The sequence below is a fragment of the Sander vitreus genome, chromosome 18 (assembly GCF_031162955.1).
Source record: "Sander vitreus isolate 19-12246 chromosome 18, sanVit1, whole genome shotgun sequence".
Lineage (NCBI taxonomy): Eukaryota > Metazoa > Chordata > Actinopteri > Perciformes > Percidae > Sander > Sander vitreus.
Window position 1 is genome coordinate 14994138 of NC_135872.1, and position 19030 is coordinate 15013167.

Consider the following 19030-nt stretch of genomic DNA (forward strand, 5'->3'; position numbering starts at 1 on the left):
AATCTTTCCGTGAAGGGACGTACCAGAGATTCACTATAAACATCAGGAAAAAAGGCCCTTGCAGATAACGTCAGAGAGTAGGGATAACAGATGCAAATATCACACAAAGAGAACGTGTTTGGACACTAGAAACGAGTGCAAGAGAGATGTAAAGATCATAGAAATTGAGCCTACTTAAAGGGATACTCTGCCGATTTTAAACCAGCTCAATGTCATCTTTGTGTGGGCAATGTTTTAAAAATAAAAAATTTGACTTTTATTGCCTTTATGATTGTCATGTCTCGTCCCTGTGTCAAGTTTTTGTTTTTAGTTTGTTTCGTGTTTTCTGTTTTATTAGTGTTCTAATAAAACTATTGAACTCTACTTACCTGAGTCGAGCATTTGTGGGTCCATTTCCTGGTGTGCATGACAATGACAGCAACTGGAGAACGACAGGAAAGGGGGAGAGAAAGGGGATGATACACAGCAAATTAATGGATGGATTAATCAATCAACTATCAATATAATTTTAAAAATTCACCCTCTCATGAACAATATTACATGATCTGTTTTTGTATCACTACTGTTGTTGGATAAAATAATTGCATCAATATTAGGTTAAAGTATGTATTATAAGGTAGCTTGCCCTCTGCCAGATCATCTCTAAGTCTGGAACAGATACTTTGGGATTTTGAATGTGAAAATAATATATTACCATTGTATTACATATAATCATAGCTTGCTTTTATCCAAGAGAAAAATAGGTTGTTCTTCAGTCTCCAGAGACTGTTTGGCCATCTGCTACAGCCCTTTACCACTCATCTGTCTTGAATTAGACAGCAGTCACCACAGTATAAATACCCACTTATCATCCCAGTAGTCCTCCCCTGATACAGGCCTGAGATGACAGAGACAATAGCAGACGCCCATTGCACCCAAGTTCCCCTGGAGGCATGTCTCGACACACGGACTGCATTTAACTTTTATTACCCAAGGAGATGGATTGGCTGCTCCCCACCCTTATTTGGTGGTGCGGTGTGCGTACAAGGGGCTGTGGTTGTAAAGTGAAGGCAGCGTGGCTCAGCCTGAGCGGAGCCAGGTAACTGGGGTGCCCTGACACCATTTTTTTTTTAAAACTGCTCTCTGATAAACCATGACTCATGGTTGACTCACAGTAACTCAGTAACTTGTGGCCCTGCAAGTTTGGTTTGGGAAAAAGGTGATACGTACTCTCTAAAGCAGCAGGGTAAGAGAGGTTAGAGATACCCAAATCTAATGTTGGTAATCTACTGCGATAAGATGAATTTAATTAACCATTAGATGCTAAATACCTTTCCTGAGAAAATAAGTTCAGACATTTAGCCTACATTATTTATTTTTCTGTGACATGTGCTTCCAAGTCTTTTGATTTCAATGATCTATTTTAACTTACAAAATAGCACATCAGCAAATAAATAGCACAGAGCAGTACAGAAACAGTGAGGTCAAGAAACGTAAATACTGCACTCTATATAATCTATACTAAGAAAGTGTAACTACAAGAGATGTTTTTCAACTTTTTTGTCCATTGTAACGAGCTTGTTTAAGAAAATAAACATTTTATTTTAAGATTTGTTTTGGGTATTTAATGGAAAGGACAGCTAGATGTGAAAGAGAGGAGGAAGACATGCAGGAAATCATCCAGGTCAGACTCGAACCCTGGACCTTCTGCGTCAAAGCATACGCCTCTATATATGTGCGCCTTCTCTACCAACTGAGCTAACCCGGCCACCAAAATAAATATTATTTTGATGAATTACAGTTCATAGTCCATGTAATCAATATAAAAATCTATAGACATAATTGGTGTAAAGGTAACTTAAACACACCCAATTGCATGAACTCACTTGAGTCAAAAGCTAAGATAGCAGTTGCTGACACTCTGCCTAGCTAGGCTAGTTAGCGTACCTTTTAGCCAAACTCAAACTGACAGTTTAGCTGGTGCTTCATTGTTTCAGTTTGTTTGATGACAAACGGAATTACCAACATCATCAAAATGTATATTTTTCAAACACTGATATATTTAGGGTTTAAAAAAAAGTTAATTTAACTTTAGCTAAGGCTAGCTGTGGTGGCTATCTTACCAACTAGCTTTAACTTGATATAGCTCGCCTGTTTCAGCAGTAGTTGACTGTTTGACAAAGTGCAGCAACTGCAGGTGTTAGCCTATGTAGTTACTGCGTTTTGGCATTGTGGCTGTTTTCAGGACACATTAATTGGGATCTTTTCTGACTGTATTGGTATTTAATCCCATATAGTTTGATACCAATTTGTATCCACGTGTGACACTATTCTAAAGGATGTTTTTACACATGCAAAAATATTGTCACCTAGAAAACACAGGTAGGTGTCTGGATGCAAGTCCGTTATAACATGGTCCACAGAGCAGAAACTCATCTATGAAGGAAATTATGCTTTTCCCCAGAGCCACTCTTCAGCTGCAGCTGCACCAACGTGTTTTGACCTAACACTCCGCTAAAGTGCTACAGTACACCTGACATGTGTGCCCTCATAGAGCAGCAGGACCTATTCTCTGTGGACGGGAAGTTCATTTCCTCAGAGGATGGAGCCACACCTATTGAATTTTATTATGCCATATTATTATTTTTTCCCTCAAATGTAGCCTATTTCTGTTCTTTGTTCTTTTCTTTGCTGCATTGAGTAATGCTTTTTGTACTTACAGAATTTTAGAAATGTTTTCTGAATACTGTAGTTGAAAGATCAGTATATCTCAGGGCATTTATGCATCAATAAAAACTGAGTAGGCCAGAGCTTTGTTGGTGTTGATTGTGAGATTGATTATTTTGCACAGTAAAAATGGATGTTGCTGACACGGTGCAGGGAGATGCACCTCCCTTGACCTCTTTCGTTGACACCAACTGTAAGACACAGAAAGCTTTTAGAAGGTGATAATTACAATGTCATCACTCTGTGATACATGAGATTGCTCTGCGGATTCATAAGCCAGGCGAATATTGTAAGTTTGTCCTCACTTTGTCTTAGTTCCTAGTAGCACCACAAAACAGATGGGGAAACGTGAAACAACTGAACAAAGGAACAAGATTGTGGTTAAATCAGACTATAAAGCAAACTGACATGACTGCAAATTTGGCACAGAGACAGAAGAAAAGCGTGTGTGTGACTGATGGATGCAACATATAGATACATATTACATTAATGCACATACTATCCCCAAAACAAACATTTGAGTCTTTCCTTGTTGGCAGCATTGCACCACTCATGCTATAGTCAGATACCAAAGGGTTAATTTTGTCCCAGGCATAGAGGCAGAAGTAAACAAAAAGAGCCAGGGACTGGAGCTTCTCTGGCTGCTGAAGTTGAGGCGTGACCCTTGAGATAGGCACAGGGCTATCATGAGGGCGTCTCCCTGAGTGACTGGCCAGGAGAACAGAGAGGCCTTTGTCAGGGCTGTGTGCGAAAAAGTGCTGAGCCAAGCAGGCCTCACCCCCTCTCACCCCTCCTTCCCTCCCACCCCCACGCTTTTTTCAGTCTTTCTCCCTGAAGACACACACAAATGCTCATACACACACTTGTCTGTATTTAACAGTAGTCCCAGGGGACGAGGCTTTCACTTCAGCTGGAGGGAGGTTAAGGAGGGGGATACAGAGCCTGTTTTGTGGTTAAAGCCTGGATATGTTAGCATTGCAATCTTTAAGCTTTAATATAACCTGCTGCAAAGACTTTCTAACCATCTGTGTTTGCAGACAAATTGACTTTGAGAGAAATGTCATCCTGCCTAGCAAAATGTCTGCTCTTCATCTCTAAACCATTATGAAGATTAAAATAACTTGTGTTTTATGCACAACAAACTCTGTGTTTACTGGCCTGCTTGCAATTTTCACAGTGAAATTTTGCCAAGAGCGCACACAAAAAAACACAAAAACAAGACATGTCTTTTTGAATGAGCCCTGGTTTATTTACTGCTAAAGCAAAATGAAAATGTTTCATATAAATCAGGACATCAAATGATTCTAAAATTAGAAATGAGAATGAAAATGTCTGTATCACGTCCGGTCCGTATATAATGTGGTGTGCACTGAGGACCTCTGGGAATACAAACACTATGGCATTATTCTTTGAAGTAATGTGAATCCAAATTAAGTCATTTTTCTCACAGTGTTCTCAAGACAACTTATTATGTGCAAATAAAGAGCAGGCAGCCTGTCTGCAAGTGATTTGTGTTGAGCGACTTTGTTTAAACATACAGAGACTCTCACTTAACACACTGTTTGCAAAAGCAGAAACAAGCATGTACTGTCTGTGGGAATAGTAAAAGCAGACAAAATGCCCAAAAAGTGACAGTTGTCACTGTGTATGAAAAATAAATATAATCTAATATCAGCTCGCCCTACAGCACAACACACTGCAATGTGTTAATCTTAATGAGGTTCAGGCCAGGCCCTAAAAAAACGTAAATTTCATGAGTTTCTGCACTACCCAACTTGGCACGCATACACTCCTTTAACCTTCCTCGCTCCCCCCTGTCTACACAAAGCAGCTGCCTGAGGGAGATCGCTTCAGAGACCTGGTAAAGTGAATCATGTTATGTAGGGTTGCACCTCCCCCCCCCCAGAGGGAACAGCATGTAAAAAAAAAAAAAGATGTGCTGAGCTCCAACATTGCCTCCAGGGCTTATGAAGTGCTGCTATTGTTCACACTAAATTAGTTTTTGTGGGACTTTTAGTGGGTTTAAATCACTGGTGTTTAGTCATAGAAGAGGTTTTTATTCAATGACTGTGACTTTTTGGGATTGTTGCTTATTGTGGCAGCAGAAGCTTGTGAGGTGACGTACACATTATAACATAACTAAAAATGATCCCATGTGATTTCTCAGCCAAACAAGCAGCATGGCTCTATGGATGGAAATGTAAAATAGCTCAACATCTACTATGGATTGACACAACACTTTCTACAGACATTTGTAGCTCCCAGAGGATGAATCCTGGCTTTCGTTAAGCCCCGGTTTTTTCTCTAGTGCCACCATAGGGTTGGCATTTGTTGTTTTGACTGACATGGCTTGCCTGTGTTTAAACTTTTTGTTAGATGGATTGCAATTTGGCACAGGCATTCATACTTCCCTCAAGATGAATTTGTTAAGTTGTGATCTCTTGACTTTGTCTAGCACCTTCATCAGGTCAAAGTTTCAATGATTTGTTGACTCCTATCCCTCTCAGCTGTTGTTTGTGGTTCCTAGCATGCTAACACGCTAATCTAGGATGTTTAGCATTTAGCTCAAAGCGTATGTATAGCCTCACAGACCTGCTAGCATGTCTTGTTACAGGATGTCTATTTAACTATTTAACTTAGTTTAGAACTCACAGTGAGAGCTACTGACTTTTCAATATCCTGCTTCATTGATTATGTTGACATAACCCAGTATCCCAATTTGAAGTCGCACCCGGTTTTGATCATTTGGAATATGACGTTTACATGTAACATTGAGCAACCTTGTTATTTAGCTCCCTGTATACTGTACATGACTATAACAGTATCCGGGTTTCTGATGCCGTTTTACTGCAGTCATGTCTTTTACTCTTTCACGTTGTATTTTGTTGCAGAAATAAAGCACAGGCCATTTCAACTGTTCATAAAGTTTTAATGAAAAAGAAACAGCAATGTACCCATTTAACAACAGAAGAAATTAGGAGAAATTGTAAGATTTCGAGAGCCAAGCTCTTATGTACAGCATATTGCACTAGAAAAAGAATAACATCCCCCGTCATCCTCCGTTCCCTCCATTGCCTCATGTCCTGCGCTGTTTGTTTAAACAGTGCAGTAGACACAGAGCAGTCCCAAAGATAACACAGTCAATGCTTTAACAAAAACTGCTACATCTGGACTGGGTCTCACTTCATTAGGACACATGAATGTGAAATCCTTGAGACCACTCTGAACGTCAAGAAAGAAATGTGAAGACAATACAAACTCCCCGCGCACACAGCACAGGAGTCTGAAATAAGTTCCACTGTTCAGTTCATGTATTAAAAGAGACATCATGGTTTTCACTCCATTAAATTACATTCAAACCCTTAAGATACAGATTTTTCCAGGAATGTTGGACATGCATTTTTACTCCATTTACATATATCGGAAAAAAGCCCTTGAACTGAGAGTGACACAGCAGACTTGGCAATATCAAAAATTAAAAATGCGACATTGAAAAAAAGCAATCATAGAAAAGCAAAAAAAGTTGTTGTGTTGTTGTCGTTCTTTCTTTGTCTTCTTACAAAAAGATATGGAATTTCTTTTTTTGCTAAATGGTATTATAAAGATAGCAACAATAGCTGTGTCAAATTCATGTCAAATGTATAAAAAACACCAAATCACAGCACTTGACAGTAAAGATGCACTCTTTCTTGGATATTCAAAAAACTGATCGAAGGAATTTGATATTAAAGACACTGAAGGTTGAACGAATAACAAATGTTTCACTTGAAGCTGGGTTGCAACAGTGGTTGGTAACGACAGGCTCAGATCAACGCCACACCGACTGAGTGGCTGTTCAACCCATCTCATATACAAATAATACTGGGCACCATGGTGGCTCATTCCTCCTTCAAATGTAAACCCACAGCCCTACTAGATTGTAGATAATAAAGCACAAAAACCCAGGCGAGCTAGGCCGATCCAGCATATTACAGATCTTAAAGAGTTTCTAGAGGGGAAGTTCAGCACAGGAGTAGAAAGAGAGAAAGGCGCAAAATACAGTATACAGGTAAAAAATAGTTGTTTTTTTTTTACAGTGCACATTGATTGCAGACAGTCGTTTCTGATATTAAATAGGTTTTGCGTCGTGAAACTCGCCGTTCGTGCTGAGAGATGTCAAAGGTTGAGCCTGTGCCTCGTGAAACTGATTTTTTTTTTGTATCAAGGCACAAGAACACGCCGTACTCTTTGTGCCAACTCTATTGTATCAGAGCATGTTGTTTTCACAAAGCCCAAGTGAAACAAGAGCTGTGACCAGTGACTTTGGGTAATTATGCCAAGTGTTGATGATGATGTGGCAGGTCTGTTACTCACAAGGCACATTTTGTACATTTGATTGTCTGTTGTTCACGTGATTTGCAACGACTCACAACATTCGTGTGAGAACGCACGAGGCACATGGCTTTAGTCCGACCTCCCCACACACAGGCATCAAACGCACAACTGAATGCGCATCAACAATGAGAAGAAAAGGACTGTACACACTGAGATAGCATCTGTACAGTAGCACTGAGCAAATATACACAAAATAAATAAGTATAAATTATTGAAAAGAAACCAAACAAACTGAAACTTGATCTCGATGAGGACAGGGAGTAGTTAAACGTGACAGCTGATGACAGAGGGTGAAGCTTTGGACTGAGGACCAGAGAGTGTGTCACAACTATCTGAATTGGCTCAGCGTTCAATGTTTGCAGGAAACTAACTTTTGGTTCAGCTACTCATGCCGTTACAGAATAAAATAAACTGTAACAAAATCTGCAACACACTTCCATGTTGATGTTGAGTGAATGTGCTTTGGAAAACATAAAAAAAAGTCTAATGACATATCTTTGCTTGTGTGCAGCGCCGTCTAGGCTGCATGGAGTCCTCACTCAAAGGCAGATTATTTGCAAACACAACTCATAAGAAGCATCAGGTAATTAACATGGTTCTTAACTACTCCCTGAAGAAAACAAAAAGGAGGAAAAAAACCATCAGTGTCTTCAAAAGTTCATATAATGAATCTACAACAGACTGAAATAATACATCAAATGAGGAATTTTTAACATCTTCTTTAAAGTCCTTCTTTGATAAACCTTACATTGAGAAACAGTGGCTGTGTCATTGCAAAATGCTAACATAGCAGTTGTCACGAAAGGGTGTATAAACCTTCTCCTATACCCAAATGTGTCTGTGTGTTAGTAAAAATGTTTTTGTTTTTTTAAATGTACAGAAACTGTTCTTACTAAGTTCTCAGTGAAGCTGAATATACCACTGGCAGTTTGGTGAAAGAAAGCACTTGAATGAAAGGTTGATGGATACTGTACATGTATCAGCACATCGGGATTGAATCAGTGCTCAAGACATTTACACCTGGAGTGAAACAAAATAAAAATGCATCTCTGTAACGTTAAACCAAAATGTTCCTCTAACAAAGATATTTGTAGAGAGGTGTATTTCATTGAGAACACAGCCATATTTTGGGAAACGTCAGTTTGATTGCAAATGCAACAGATCCCTAAGATTTTACTTCCTTCCACTGGCTTGAATATTGCTTGCCCCTAAAAATGCCGATAAATGTCATCTCTCCCACAGGTGACCCGCACGTTGCAGCAAAGGGCAAAATTGCGATTGTCAATCCAGCCGGAGAAAGAAATACTAAAAAGCTTTAGAAAATTATGAAATTTTTCCAAAACATTTTCAGCTGTGTGATTGTTCTCCAGTTCCCTGATTGTGATCCCACAAAGGAGATTCGCTTGTGCTTATTTGGTTTCAAAATGACTGCAGATTTTGGAAACAGTAAGCACGCACTCCTACATACACATGATCACAAATTCAAAGAGTAATCACGATTATGTCAGGTTTTGAAGTTACTCGACTAAAATATCTTCAGTACACCTACATTCAAGCATACATGTGTTTATCCTTTAAATCTACAGGATTGGACTCTGCACAGTGGGTCTTATAACGGCATGAGTGGTACTGGTGATGGAGAGGCTGATGGATGACACAGGTTGATATAATGTCCCTGCATCTACAGTGGCAGCTGGTTAAACCTCTAAACTGACCGACAGTGCAACACCAGTGTGTAGCACCTCCACAACGTCATGACAACCATTTTCAAATTAGCCAGTGTGGAACAGTAAAGGATAAGTACAGGGCTTATTGTTTAACTCATAATAAATTAGAAATGTGCCTCGAGTCCTCAAGGTTCAGTAACTTCAGCACAAAAATGTCCACGTCCACAGTTTGTTGCCAAAACAAGTGGCCTAATCTTAAAATGATTCTTTTTTTTTTATGATTTCCTTGATGCAAAAGAGGTGCACTGTGGCAGGAGAGAATAAGGCATTCCCTGGACTGATGGAGGTCCTTCAAGACTTATACCAAATAAAAAGAGTAGTTTACTGTACAAAATAGGTAATCTTACAAATATTTCGAAAATATCTCTTCAAACGCAATGGCTTCTTCTTGGAGAGGCGAAAAAACAAAAACAAAAAAATTAAGAAAAATTGTAATGGGCCTCCGTCCAGCGGTGACCAGTGTTTTCCTCATCTCATCTTCGTATTCAATTAGAAAACAAAATCCAAACCCGTGTTCCATCTTACAGTGCCATCTCTTAAAAGTCTTGTCCCTGTGGGAGGAAACAAGTGAGGCGAGGGCCAACAGGAAGCCCCTTCATCTCTGATCTCCTCTCAGGCGGGGGAAGAGAGCCTCTCTTGGAAACAGAAAGCCAAACAGGGCCATCGTAAGGCGCATCCAGGCAGGCAGGTTTTGTCTCTGATGTCTTACAAACTGCAAGTTGACAGAAAAAAAAATACTTATTATTAGCATCAGGGAGGGCAGGTTAAATCATAAATGCTCATCAGACTTTCGTCCTAACAAAAAATTACGCCTCAGATTTCCTCATAACAGGCTTTTGAGGTAAAGACTTGTGAAGTGTGGTAAACCCTGTGAGCTCAAACCATATGATGAGTAGACTGGATGTTTCCACAACATTAGCTTGTGTCTAGCAAACATGTCTGTCACACGCACATCCTGTGGAATATACAGTATCAGGTGCAGTGGCTCTCTGATTTCTAGAGACTCTCATTCCTAGACAGAAGTTAATCGTAATACTTCATTTAGTTGTTTGATGAAAGTAGAAGATTAAAATGACCAGGCTAACAACTGTAAAACAACCCTGAGGAGCTGCCACTCATCATCATAATATCACACTATCCTCCTCCCTCAGGTTTGAGACAGTGCCTCTTATAAAATGTTGACTTCAAAATGAGAACCTCAAAGTGAAATGCTTTCAGAGAATGCGCTGCCTATTTCATCACAGCTCTCTTGTAATAGCGAAGTCAGCTGAATAATTATCAAAACAAAGCCAAAGGAAAATGAAACTGCCCCCCGCTATGGAGCTGCCTTCTCCCAGCTCTGTCATTTCCTATTGTACTGGACTGCAGACAGATGAAGGGGTTCCTGCTGCAGCCTGCAATCTCCTCTCTCCCCCTTCTCATCTCTGATCCTGCGCAGCTTCCACTGGCTTTCTGAACAGCCGTGCTCAGATATTGCAGCCTGTTGCATAAGCATTCTTGTTACGATCTCTCTCTCTGCTCTCTCTATCAAGGTCTCTACCAGCCTAGGAATCAGAGTCTGCCACAGGCTATTTAATGCAAAACTAGCACACTGAACTGAATTGAACCAGCACCGCTAAATGTAACCCTAATTGTCCTTAATTGCCTTAATTCTACACTGCTAAGCTTATTTAAACAGTACCCTGGTTTGTTCCACGTGAGGCTCCTCTTTCTGCTGTCATTTGTGTAGGTAGTGGAGAATGGTGTGCATTTTGTTTGCCATTTTTAAGTGAATGCACCCCAAACGATTAAAAAAGACGTGCATGTTTGCTCCTTCACTTAATGTTAGAATGGATTTACCTTTTCCCTGAAATTACCCTGACAGTATTATCTTTTTTTGGCCACAAAAGTTGTCAAAACTAGCGTTTAAGACTCAAACCACAAATACAATCTACTTCACATAAAAACAACACACATTAGCCCACACCGGTAACTTATGCTTGGATAGGAAAAAGTCTAACAATAGCAGCAGTCAGACACAATAGAGAAGAAGTGATTGGATATCATAAAGAATCGTCTGTGATTATTCTCCCTTTGGAATATTCCTACAACAGCAGTATCAGATCCTGCAGGATAAAAACCAACTTGAGTGCAGACAGCAGACAAAAAAGACAGTTTTCTTTCTTATCTCTCTGTCAGAGTTTCACACGCAAACCAAAACACACACACAAAGATGCACACACTGAGACAGTCAGCAGGACAACTGAGGTATTGTGGGTAGGCATGAGTCAGGTTCTATTTTTAGACGCCATACAAACAGTCGCCCAAGTCTACCCAGACACAGACATGCTGCTTACTCTTGTTTGTGACAGTCACATAGATCTCACCTGCTCTGCAAGAAATGTGATACCACTCCCTGTATATTTGTACTTATTAACCACGTTTAAAGTTATTTGACTTATGTGGACTCTTAGTCAGAGCAGTAACTGCTAATACAAGTAACCCCCTGGACCTGTTATCAAACACACAGTGATACCAAACATTACCAAAGGAAAACAGAAAAATGGGAGTGCAGATTAGAGGTGGAACATGTTGACATTGTGACAAGATCGTGACACAATTCCTGCCATGTTTCCATGTGGATTTTATTTCTTGACATGCACAATTAACTACCTGTCACAAACTACACAAGGTATGTGTGCTGAACTATTTCCTCTGTAGCTTTGCAAACTGTGAGTCTCCACGCTCAGCTACCTTCATTATCTCTAGTCCCAAATTTTTTCACACGTGATATGTGATATGTTCAGTATAAAGAAGTCCACTTTCTGGTAAAGGACACAAGTATCTTTTAAATTACAGAGCGGAGACAAAGGGATAAAGGATATTGGTCAGAAGTGGGAGGGTGTCATTTAATCTGCTCTTTTTAAGAAAGCATTTAACAGATGGGGGGAATGGATTTCACTTATGTCTTTTATTTTATTTTGTCTTTGTAGACAAGGGAACATACCCCTACTATTTCTATTGACTGTAATGACATGGTATAAGTGACAAGACCAAAGGGCCAAACTGAGAATCAATATTTAGATATTGAAAGGGAGAAAGTATTTATATGACAGTCTCATGTCACAATGTATTCCTAGTAGCCAGTGACACGGACTGAATACATATCCGTTTTGTAGGTTTAATATCCAATATGAAGTTACTAAATTGTGCCTTATTAGTGATTTAGGTTTTTTCCCTTAGTGTGGCCAAGAAAGTGGTTGAATCACTGCTCAGGCTATTTTTATCCAGTGTGGGTTGTAGCCAATCCAGCTTGCAAAATGTTCTGCCCTTTTCTTACCAAGAGTGAGCCACAAATTGGCACAAGGTAGCCTTGACTTGTGTCTCTAATCAAGTAAAAGCTGACACGCATAAATAGTTCACACGTTACATGCAAACTTTTTGTCTCAAGTCAACAAAATATAGTTTAAGTCCTAGCGGCCCTTAAAGCATCCATATTATGCTCATTTTCAGGTTCATAATTGTATTTTAAGGTTGTACCAGAATAGGTTTACATGGTTTAATTTTCAAAAAAACACTATATTTTTGTTGTACTGCACAGCTCTCTCTCACTGCTGCAGATCCTCTTTTCACCTGGTCTCTGTTTTAGCTACAGAGTGAGATCTCTTTTCTTCTTCTGTACTATCTTTGATTGCACTCGCACATGCGCAGTAACTCAGATGTAGATCATGTCAGCTAGCTAGCTCCATAGACAGTAAAAGAAAGGCTGTTTCTACAACTTCGGTCAGTTACAAGGCAGGATTAGCTGGGAGACTTCTAAATGAGGGCACACATGTAAGTAGTTATTTTGTAGATTATGGTGAACTTGTGTGTGTTGTAGCAGTGCTTTGCTATTGAGAAGAGGTAGCATGCTAGCGTTAGCATTAGCATGCTAATGCTACGAGCTAACGGTTGCGGTCAGCCGATTTTGAACAGCTCACTCGGAGACTGAAGGCAGGACACAGTCAAAAACCGTATCTCACTCAAAACAGCATGGATGGATTTTTTACAAAGTTTGTATGCATGTGGAAGCACCAGAGACACAAAAGAACACCCCAAATCCCAGAAAAAGTGTTTTTTTCATAATATGGGCACTTTAAGACCCGCTGTCACATGCTGCTGAATTGTCTCAGTGATATGCACAAGCAGCTGTTCAACGGGCAAATAGAGCATTTAGTTATATAATATCCATTTCTTCTTTGAGGCAATGTGAGTCCACCTGTGTTCATATTGTTTACACTTTGACACTTTGTGCTTAAAAAGCCATACAGGCTCTGCAGCTGGTTGTTTTAAGTGGGAGGTCATTTAATGATCCACTTCACTGCTTGGGAGTGAGGCTTACCAGTTCAACGTGATCCTGGTGGAACTTGTCTCCGATCTCCCGAAGTTTACGACCAATTTGCGCCTCGACGCTCACCCCTGCCTGCTCCTCGGGCCTCTCTGCCATCCTGTCATCTTCCTCCCCTCTGCCCTCTTCCTCCTCCTCTTCAATCTGCCTCTCTCCCCGGTCCTCCATGGGCTCAAACTGAGCGGGGAAATGTGAGCGTAATCCAGCGTTGCCTAAAAGGAAAACATGCAAGCTTCTTAAAACCTGATGTTGTTGTTGAATCTCTTAAATACCAAGAGGCTGTTGTCAGTGTCAGTGGTGCCAATATGATTATAAGACTAAGAGATATAACTGATATCAGTTTAGTAAAACCTTTTATGTTTTACTTTTTGATTTTAGACTAGACAGTGAAACACTTTACAAAACACTCTGCAGACAGTTTTAAAATAAGCCCAAGTATCTTGATTACTATTAAAGGCATCAAACACAGCTGTGTCTGACCTGCTAAGCAAATTAAATAGTATATACTTTACACTGCTGCTACATTGCTTTCTGAAACACAAACAGGTTTTATTAGATCTTCTCAGATGGACAGATTACAAGGTATGCACTCAAAGTCCAACTGGAGAGCCCACAAACAAGAAAGAGGGAGAGTGTTGGTAGGTGGAAAACTCAAACACCTTATTAAATCAAAAACATCCCCAGTGAGCTGCTACCTTTCAGTTGTGTCACTGAGTTTACTCATTGTCTCAGGCATGCGCTTCTGCAGTCATGCCACTTTTTTATGTTATCATGTGTGCAGAATGTCCTGCTATCCTGCCTCACAGAGGACCATAATACCTCTAAGAAACTGAGCACCCTGGACTTTGTTTGGGAGAAGACATGGCACCAGGCCAAGTGCATGACATCCATTACTGGGTAGATTACAATGAACGACAAGGTAATAACAGTGAGTGGTGTTTATGTATTGATGACTTTAAACCCAGAACAATATATACCTCTCACACTGACACTGAGTCAACAAACTCAACAAACATTCTACTTCAACATTTTTTCAATTCAATTAGGGTCATGTCACACTGATTTGATTAGAGATGGGAATACAATATTGGATTAAAAGCAGTGGACATATTAGTGTGGGTATGTGCCTTTATTTATGTGTGAAATTAGTGTGGTCTGTTTATATATGTTTTTCAATAAATGTTCATTTTAAAAAAAATCCCCCAAATAAGAAACTGGCTGGAATGTGATCATCATTTATCAGATTTAGGTTCATAGTATATGTATGTATAGATTATTACTATTAGTTAAGATGAATACAAATTTACACAGTAAACAAACCATTTCTTAGAATGGCATGTTTCTCATGTTCTCAGCATGTGTATAATAGGACATGGGGATCTCCCAGCTACAAGAGAAATGAATTACTAAGCTTGTTTGTTTTGCAGTAATAGATCAAAATGGAATCTAGTACGTCTAATAGCCCGAAAACAAAGAAAGTACCAGCCCCCCGCTCTCATCCTAATAATTCTCAAATCAAATTGACAGTTGTAATCACTTGGGTCTTTGAGGACAGTTCCCAATGAGTAACCTGCCAGATGAAAGGAGTTACTAATAGTGAGGTTGCACTCGTTGTAGTTTCTAAAACCATAAGCCCACATCACTTTCAGTAGGCTCACATGATCCCGCCCCTCCTTACCGTGAAAGGGTATGCGAGGCTGCCAGTGCAAGCTGCAGGGCAGCGTGTTAATGCCGATGCTGTTGTTGTTGTGGCTCTGCAACGTGGGCACGGCTGCAGTGACGGCAGCGAGGGCCTGTCCAGCTGCAATATGTGTGGCGCGGTCTTCGTATTTGACGTCCCTAAAGGGCGTTCCCCAGAGCTGCGAGATGGGCCGTGACATATCCTCCTCCTCATCGTCCATCCGACGCCTCAGCGGTAAACTCCCTGGAGAGAATTAGGGGACACAAGATGGAAACTTTAGAATGACATGACAAGTGTGTGTGTTTGACAGTGTTTTGGTAGTGTAAATACCAATACCAATTTGTGGAACTGTGTTTGACTCATGCCTATGTGTTCATGATCTTTAACTTGCAGGTCATTTGTTCATGATGTGTTTCAAGACCAAACAAAAAATGCCAAATATCATTCTGTTATCAGTGGAAACTTTGCCCTCTGGCAGATAGAAAATGATCTCGTTAGTCATAATGCCCAGTAAGAGGTTCATGTTGTGTGAGGTAATATTGAAAACAAACAAGCAGGGATGGATAGTTTCAGAGGCACAGATGAATCTGCCAATGTCAACATACAAGATGTAGCTAAAGCGACCAGCTCTTATAATATAGTGATGATAAGTAGTAACAGGAGCCAAATGTATGGCAACACCCTGTGTAGGGGGAACCAGTGGGCAGCTAAAAATGCAGCAAATTTTGCCAAGCTGTTCCTGCCAAAATGTAATTAAGTGCCAAAAGATCCTCCAGAGAGGCTTTTTTTCACCTCACAGATACCTTAATCTGGATCTGTGTGCCACAAAGCAGTCACAGTCAGGAGATTAGCTTCCTCCTGCACAATTCTACAGCTCAACATTATTACCTATGCTTGTTGTTCCCTCTGTCTTTCTCAACCACACAATTGCTGCACGCACACAGCAGCGGATGGTGTGTGAGTAAACCTCGGTGAAACCAGAGACCTGGCTAGACGGTCATGTGCTGCGTGCAGCAGCCGTTTCATGAGGGAGATAACAAGTTTCACTCCATCCTCAACTGTGTCTGCTGAACACAAACACTTACACTCTCTTCCTCCTTGGCCACATGCCACAATCTGAACTAGTGTTTCATCTTTTTGTCAAGCGTGCCTGTCTTTTCCTTTTGTTGTTTGAGTGGAGACAAATAGATTGACTGGCAAATGCAGAAGTTGAAACTGGATGTACTGGAATTGTGTTTACTGAGCAAGGAGGCCCAGCCGCACATCTCTTTGTGAAAGTGTCCGTTTGCATGATGTCATATCATATAGTGTCAAAGGAGGTAACTACATTTTGAATAACTGTGGAAAAGCACTGTCTAATTGTCCATGCCTTATTATTATAGTGTATTGGGACTGTCATTTTTGTGTGTAAACAAAAATATTACATTGTTCCATGGGCATTTAATAGTGAAATCAATTTTGTCACACATTTAGTTGTGTATTACAATTTTCAAAACAGCCCTAATCTGCATTAACTTCTCCTCCATGTAAGTTAAGTAGTACATTATTTATTGCTATGCAAGCAGTAAGGGCTTCTCTGCAACTTTACCACCAACTTTAAGTCTTACTGAGATCAAATGTGCACATGTGTTGTGTGTCAATGGCAATGCGAGCCCTGTCTTCAGTTTCCACTGCCAGTCAACACTGGCAAGATTACCATAGTGTCAGACACATAAAAAAAACATAGACAGGGAGACACACAGAAAGACATTACACAACACACACACACACACACACAAACACACTGCCTGGGGCAGCAGGGAGGCCTGGAAGCCACCACAGTGCTGGTCAGAGGCTGAAAGCTGCAGCAGAGAGTGGCTCCCTCTGCTGCACCATCTGTGCACCGGGCTCTCCTCCATGAACCACTCTGGGTGGGGGTGCACTCAAGGTGAGCTCTGCTACTATTTATCCTACTACTGCCTTCATGCAAATAGGAATACATAGCCATTGTGTTGGTGACAGGCGCCAATAAAGTCATGGACACTAACGTTATTAATTCACTGGAAAAGGGCAAGAGCCAGTTAAATAATCTAATTAAATCCAGAAAGCTAAATGTTTTGTATTTGTAGGGTGAATGATATTTTGTCGATGTAAGTTACCACTGCGATGCAAAAGTATCATCCACACAGCTAGAAAAAGTTACTTAATGCAATTTTTATTAACGCGTTTCAAGTCGTCAATAAACAGGCTCCGGAGGACAACGGGTAATGTGCTGCATCTGTATCCGTGAAGAAACTGTCGAAACAGGATGCTGACACATGGTGCTAACCACAGCCGAAATTATGGATTCAAACTTGGGTTTTTTTTTCTCGCTTAAAAAAAGCAGATACAACTTTAGCTAGTCTGTGAGTTGGTTAATTATTTACTCGTGACAGCGACAACAAACTATTTAAAAACATGTGCTATAACAGTGTTACTCGCATGGCTCCCATTATCCTCCGTGACACGCTCTCTTCCACTTCGCCTGACAACTCTTCTCCAAAACAAACAGCTCTGAGATAACAGAGTTCAGATAGCCTCACTCACTAAAAGCACATAGTATGCGTGAAATATAAACAGGACACGTAATTTCACTGTGTGTAGTGTTTAACTAACCGTAATAGTGTGCAATGATTAAAAAAAACAGACAACGACTGTGTCTCAAAGACCGGGCAACAGCCGGGACGCTGAGAATCCACGCGCGAGAGGTGATGGATAGTTCTAGTCACTTCGTCATGTAATCACTTGGTTGAAACAAGAGAAGAAAGCCTCACTGATGTGAAGAACAGGACAGAGATACATATATATAAATGCTCTCTGCCTGCCATATGCCAACGCTCCGGTAAGTCCACTCACCCCGTCTCTGCCCGGGCATGCCCCAGCTGCCCGTACATTTGTTGACAAACTCCCACAAACAACGATGCACGCGACGTTGAAATGGCGATTTATCCCTTTAAATGTGAATAAACGACAGTTACACTCACCGCCAGCAAATGCTCTTTCCGTTGTGATTGGTGGTATCTTGACAACTCGCCGTTACCTTGTTTCCTACAGACTGTGTTGATGCGACTTGTATCCCTCTTCGCATTACAGCCACTCATACATGTTTGCTGACTAGAGCGGAGTTGTTTTTTTCCCTGTGTAAAAGCGGTCCGCCCCGATGACTGGGAACCGCCCCTTCTTAATAACGTGAAAGGAAAGTCAGCTACACCGTGTTATGCAAATACAGCACAATCAAAGCATATTAAATGCAGTTATTGCTTTAAAAATCTATATCATTTAACAATTTATTTTTTAGCAAATGGTCAGTGGTGAAGGAACTTGCACTGATAAATATCAAAAGTAACACCACCCAATGTAGAAATATGACCCCTGTGAGTCTCTTACATTGTGGAAGTAACATTTTACTGTTAAGGTGGTGCTAATTTTAAGTATTTTATATACTGTTGGGTAAAATAACCAATATTAAACGCTGCTACATATTTTAATTGGTCTCTGCAAAACATTGAGCTCATGCTGTCTTGTTTTTGAGAGGCGATCAAATATTGTGTCTGGCCCTTTAAGAGAACAGTCCTTCTCGCGAACATAAGCTGGTGACACGCAGTGGACCAATCAGGTGGTTTGTTTTGGTCCCGCCTTCTGCTCCGTGTATCTTGACACGTGGAGGGGGAAAAACACAAACCCAGATAAGACATGTGACGGCTTTCAGCGCTCTGCTCAGCTGATTGGGAGCCGCTGCGAGATAGAGCGATTGTACCCACCCAATTACTGGTGTCTGTGTGATGATGAGTGGAACGAATAGATTCACAAATGTCATTGTCATACATGCATGTCAGTGTTCCATTATGAAGCATGATATAGGCTACTATGTTTTATGTCCATGCAAACATTACATCAAGAGACCTAACATAACATAACCAGTGGTTAAATGTAATAAAATGTAATTACCCAACATCTTATAACATATATGTAGGCTACTATTTATAGTTAAAATGATCTCCACTTTTATCAACTATAAAATGCAATTGCTGTATTACTATTGTATCACTATGACATAACACTCTGGACTGGGGCTTCTGCATACTGAGTGCTTTTACTTTTGATACATGAAATACATTTTGCAGATAGTACGGCTCTACTTTTATTCATCTCTTGTTT

General features: G+C 40.4%; 1 protein-coding gene and 1 long non-coding RNA gene across 2 annotated transcripts; one reads left to right on the forward strand and one right to left on the reverse strand.

Moving 5' to 3' along the window:
- The first annotated feature begins 926 nt into the window (after positions 1–926).
- On the forward strand, positions 927–2789 carry LOC144533020 (uncharacterized). Its single transcript, XR_013503393.1, has 2 exons — positions 927–1078; positions 2444–2789. It is a non-coding gene; the product is annotated as an uncharacterized LOC144533020 (long non-coding RNA).
- A 2825-nt stretch (positions 2790–5614) lies between these two features.
- Positions 5615–17991, reverse strand: bmf2 (BCL2 modifying factor 2). Its single transcript, XM_078274500.1, has 4 exons — positions 17857–17991; positions 14852–15097; positions 13168–13385; positions 5615–9519 (listed from the first exon to the last, which is right to left on the reverse strand). Exons 2-4 carry the CDS (start codon positions 15072–15074, stop codon positions 9403–9405), a joined length of 558 nt encoding a protein of 185 aa, XP_078130626.1. The 5' UTR covers positions 15075–15097; positions 17857–17991; the 3' UTR covers positions 5615–9402.
- Positions 17992–19030: the final 1039 nt, after the last annotated feature.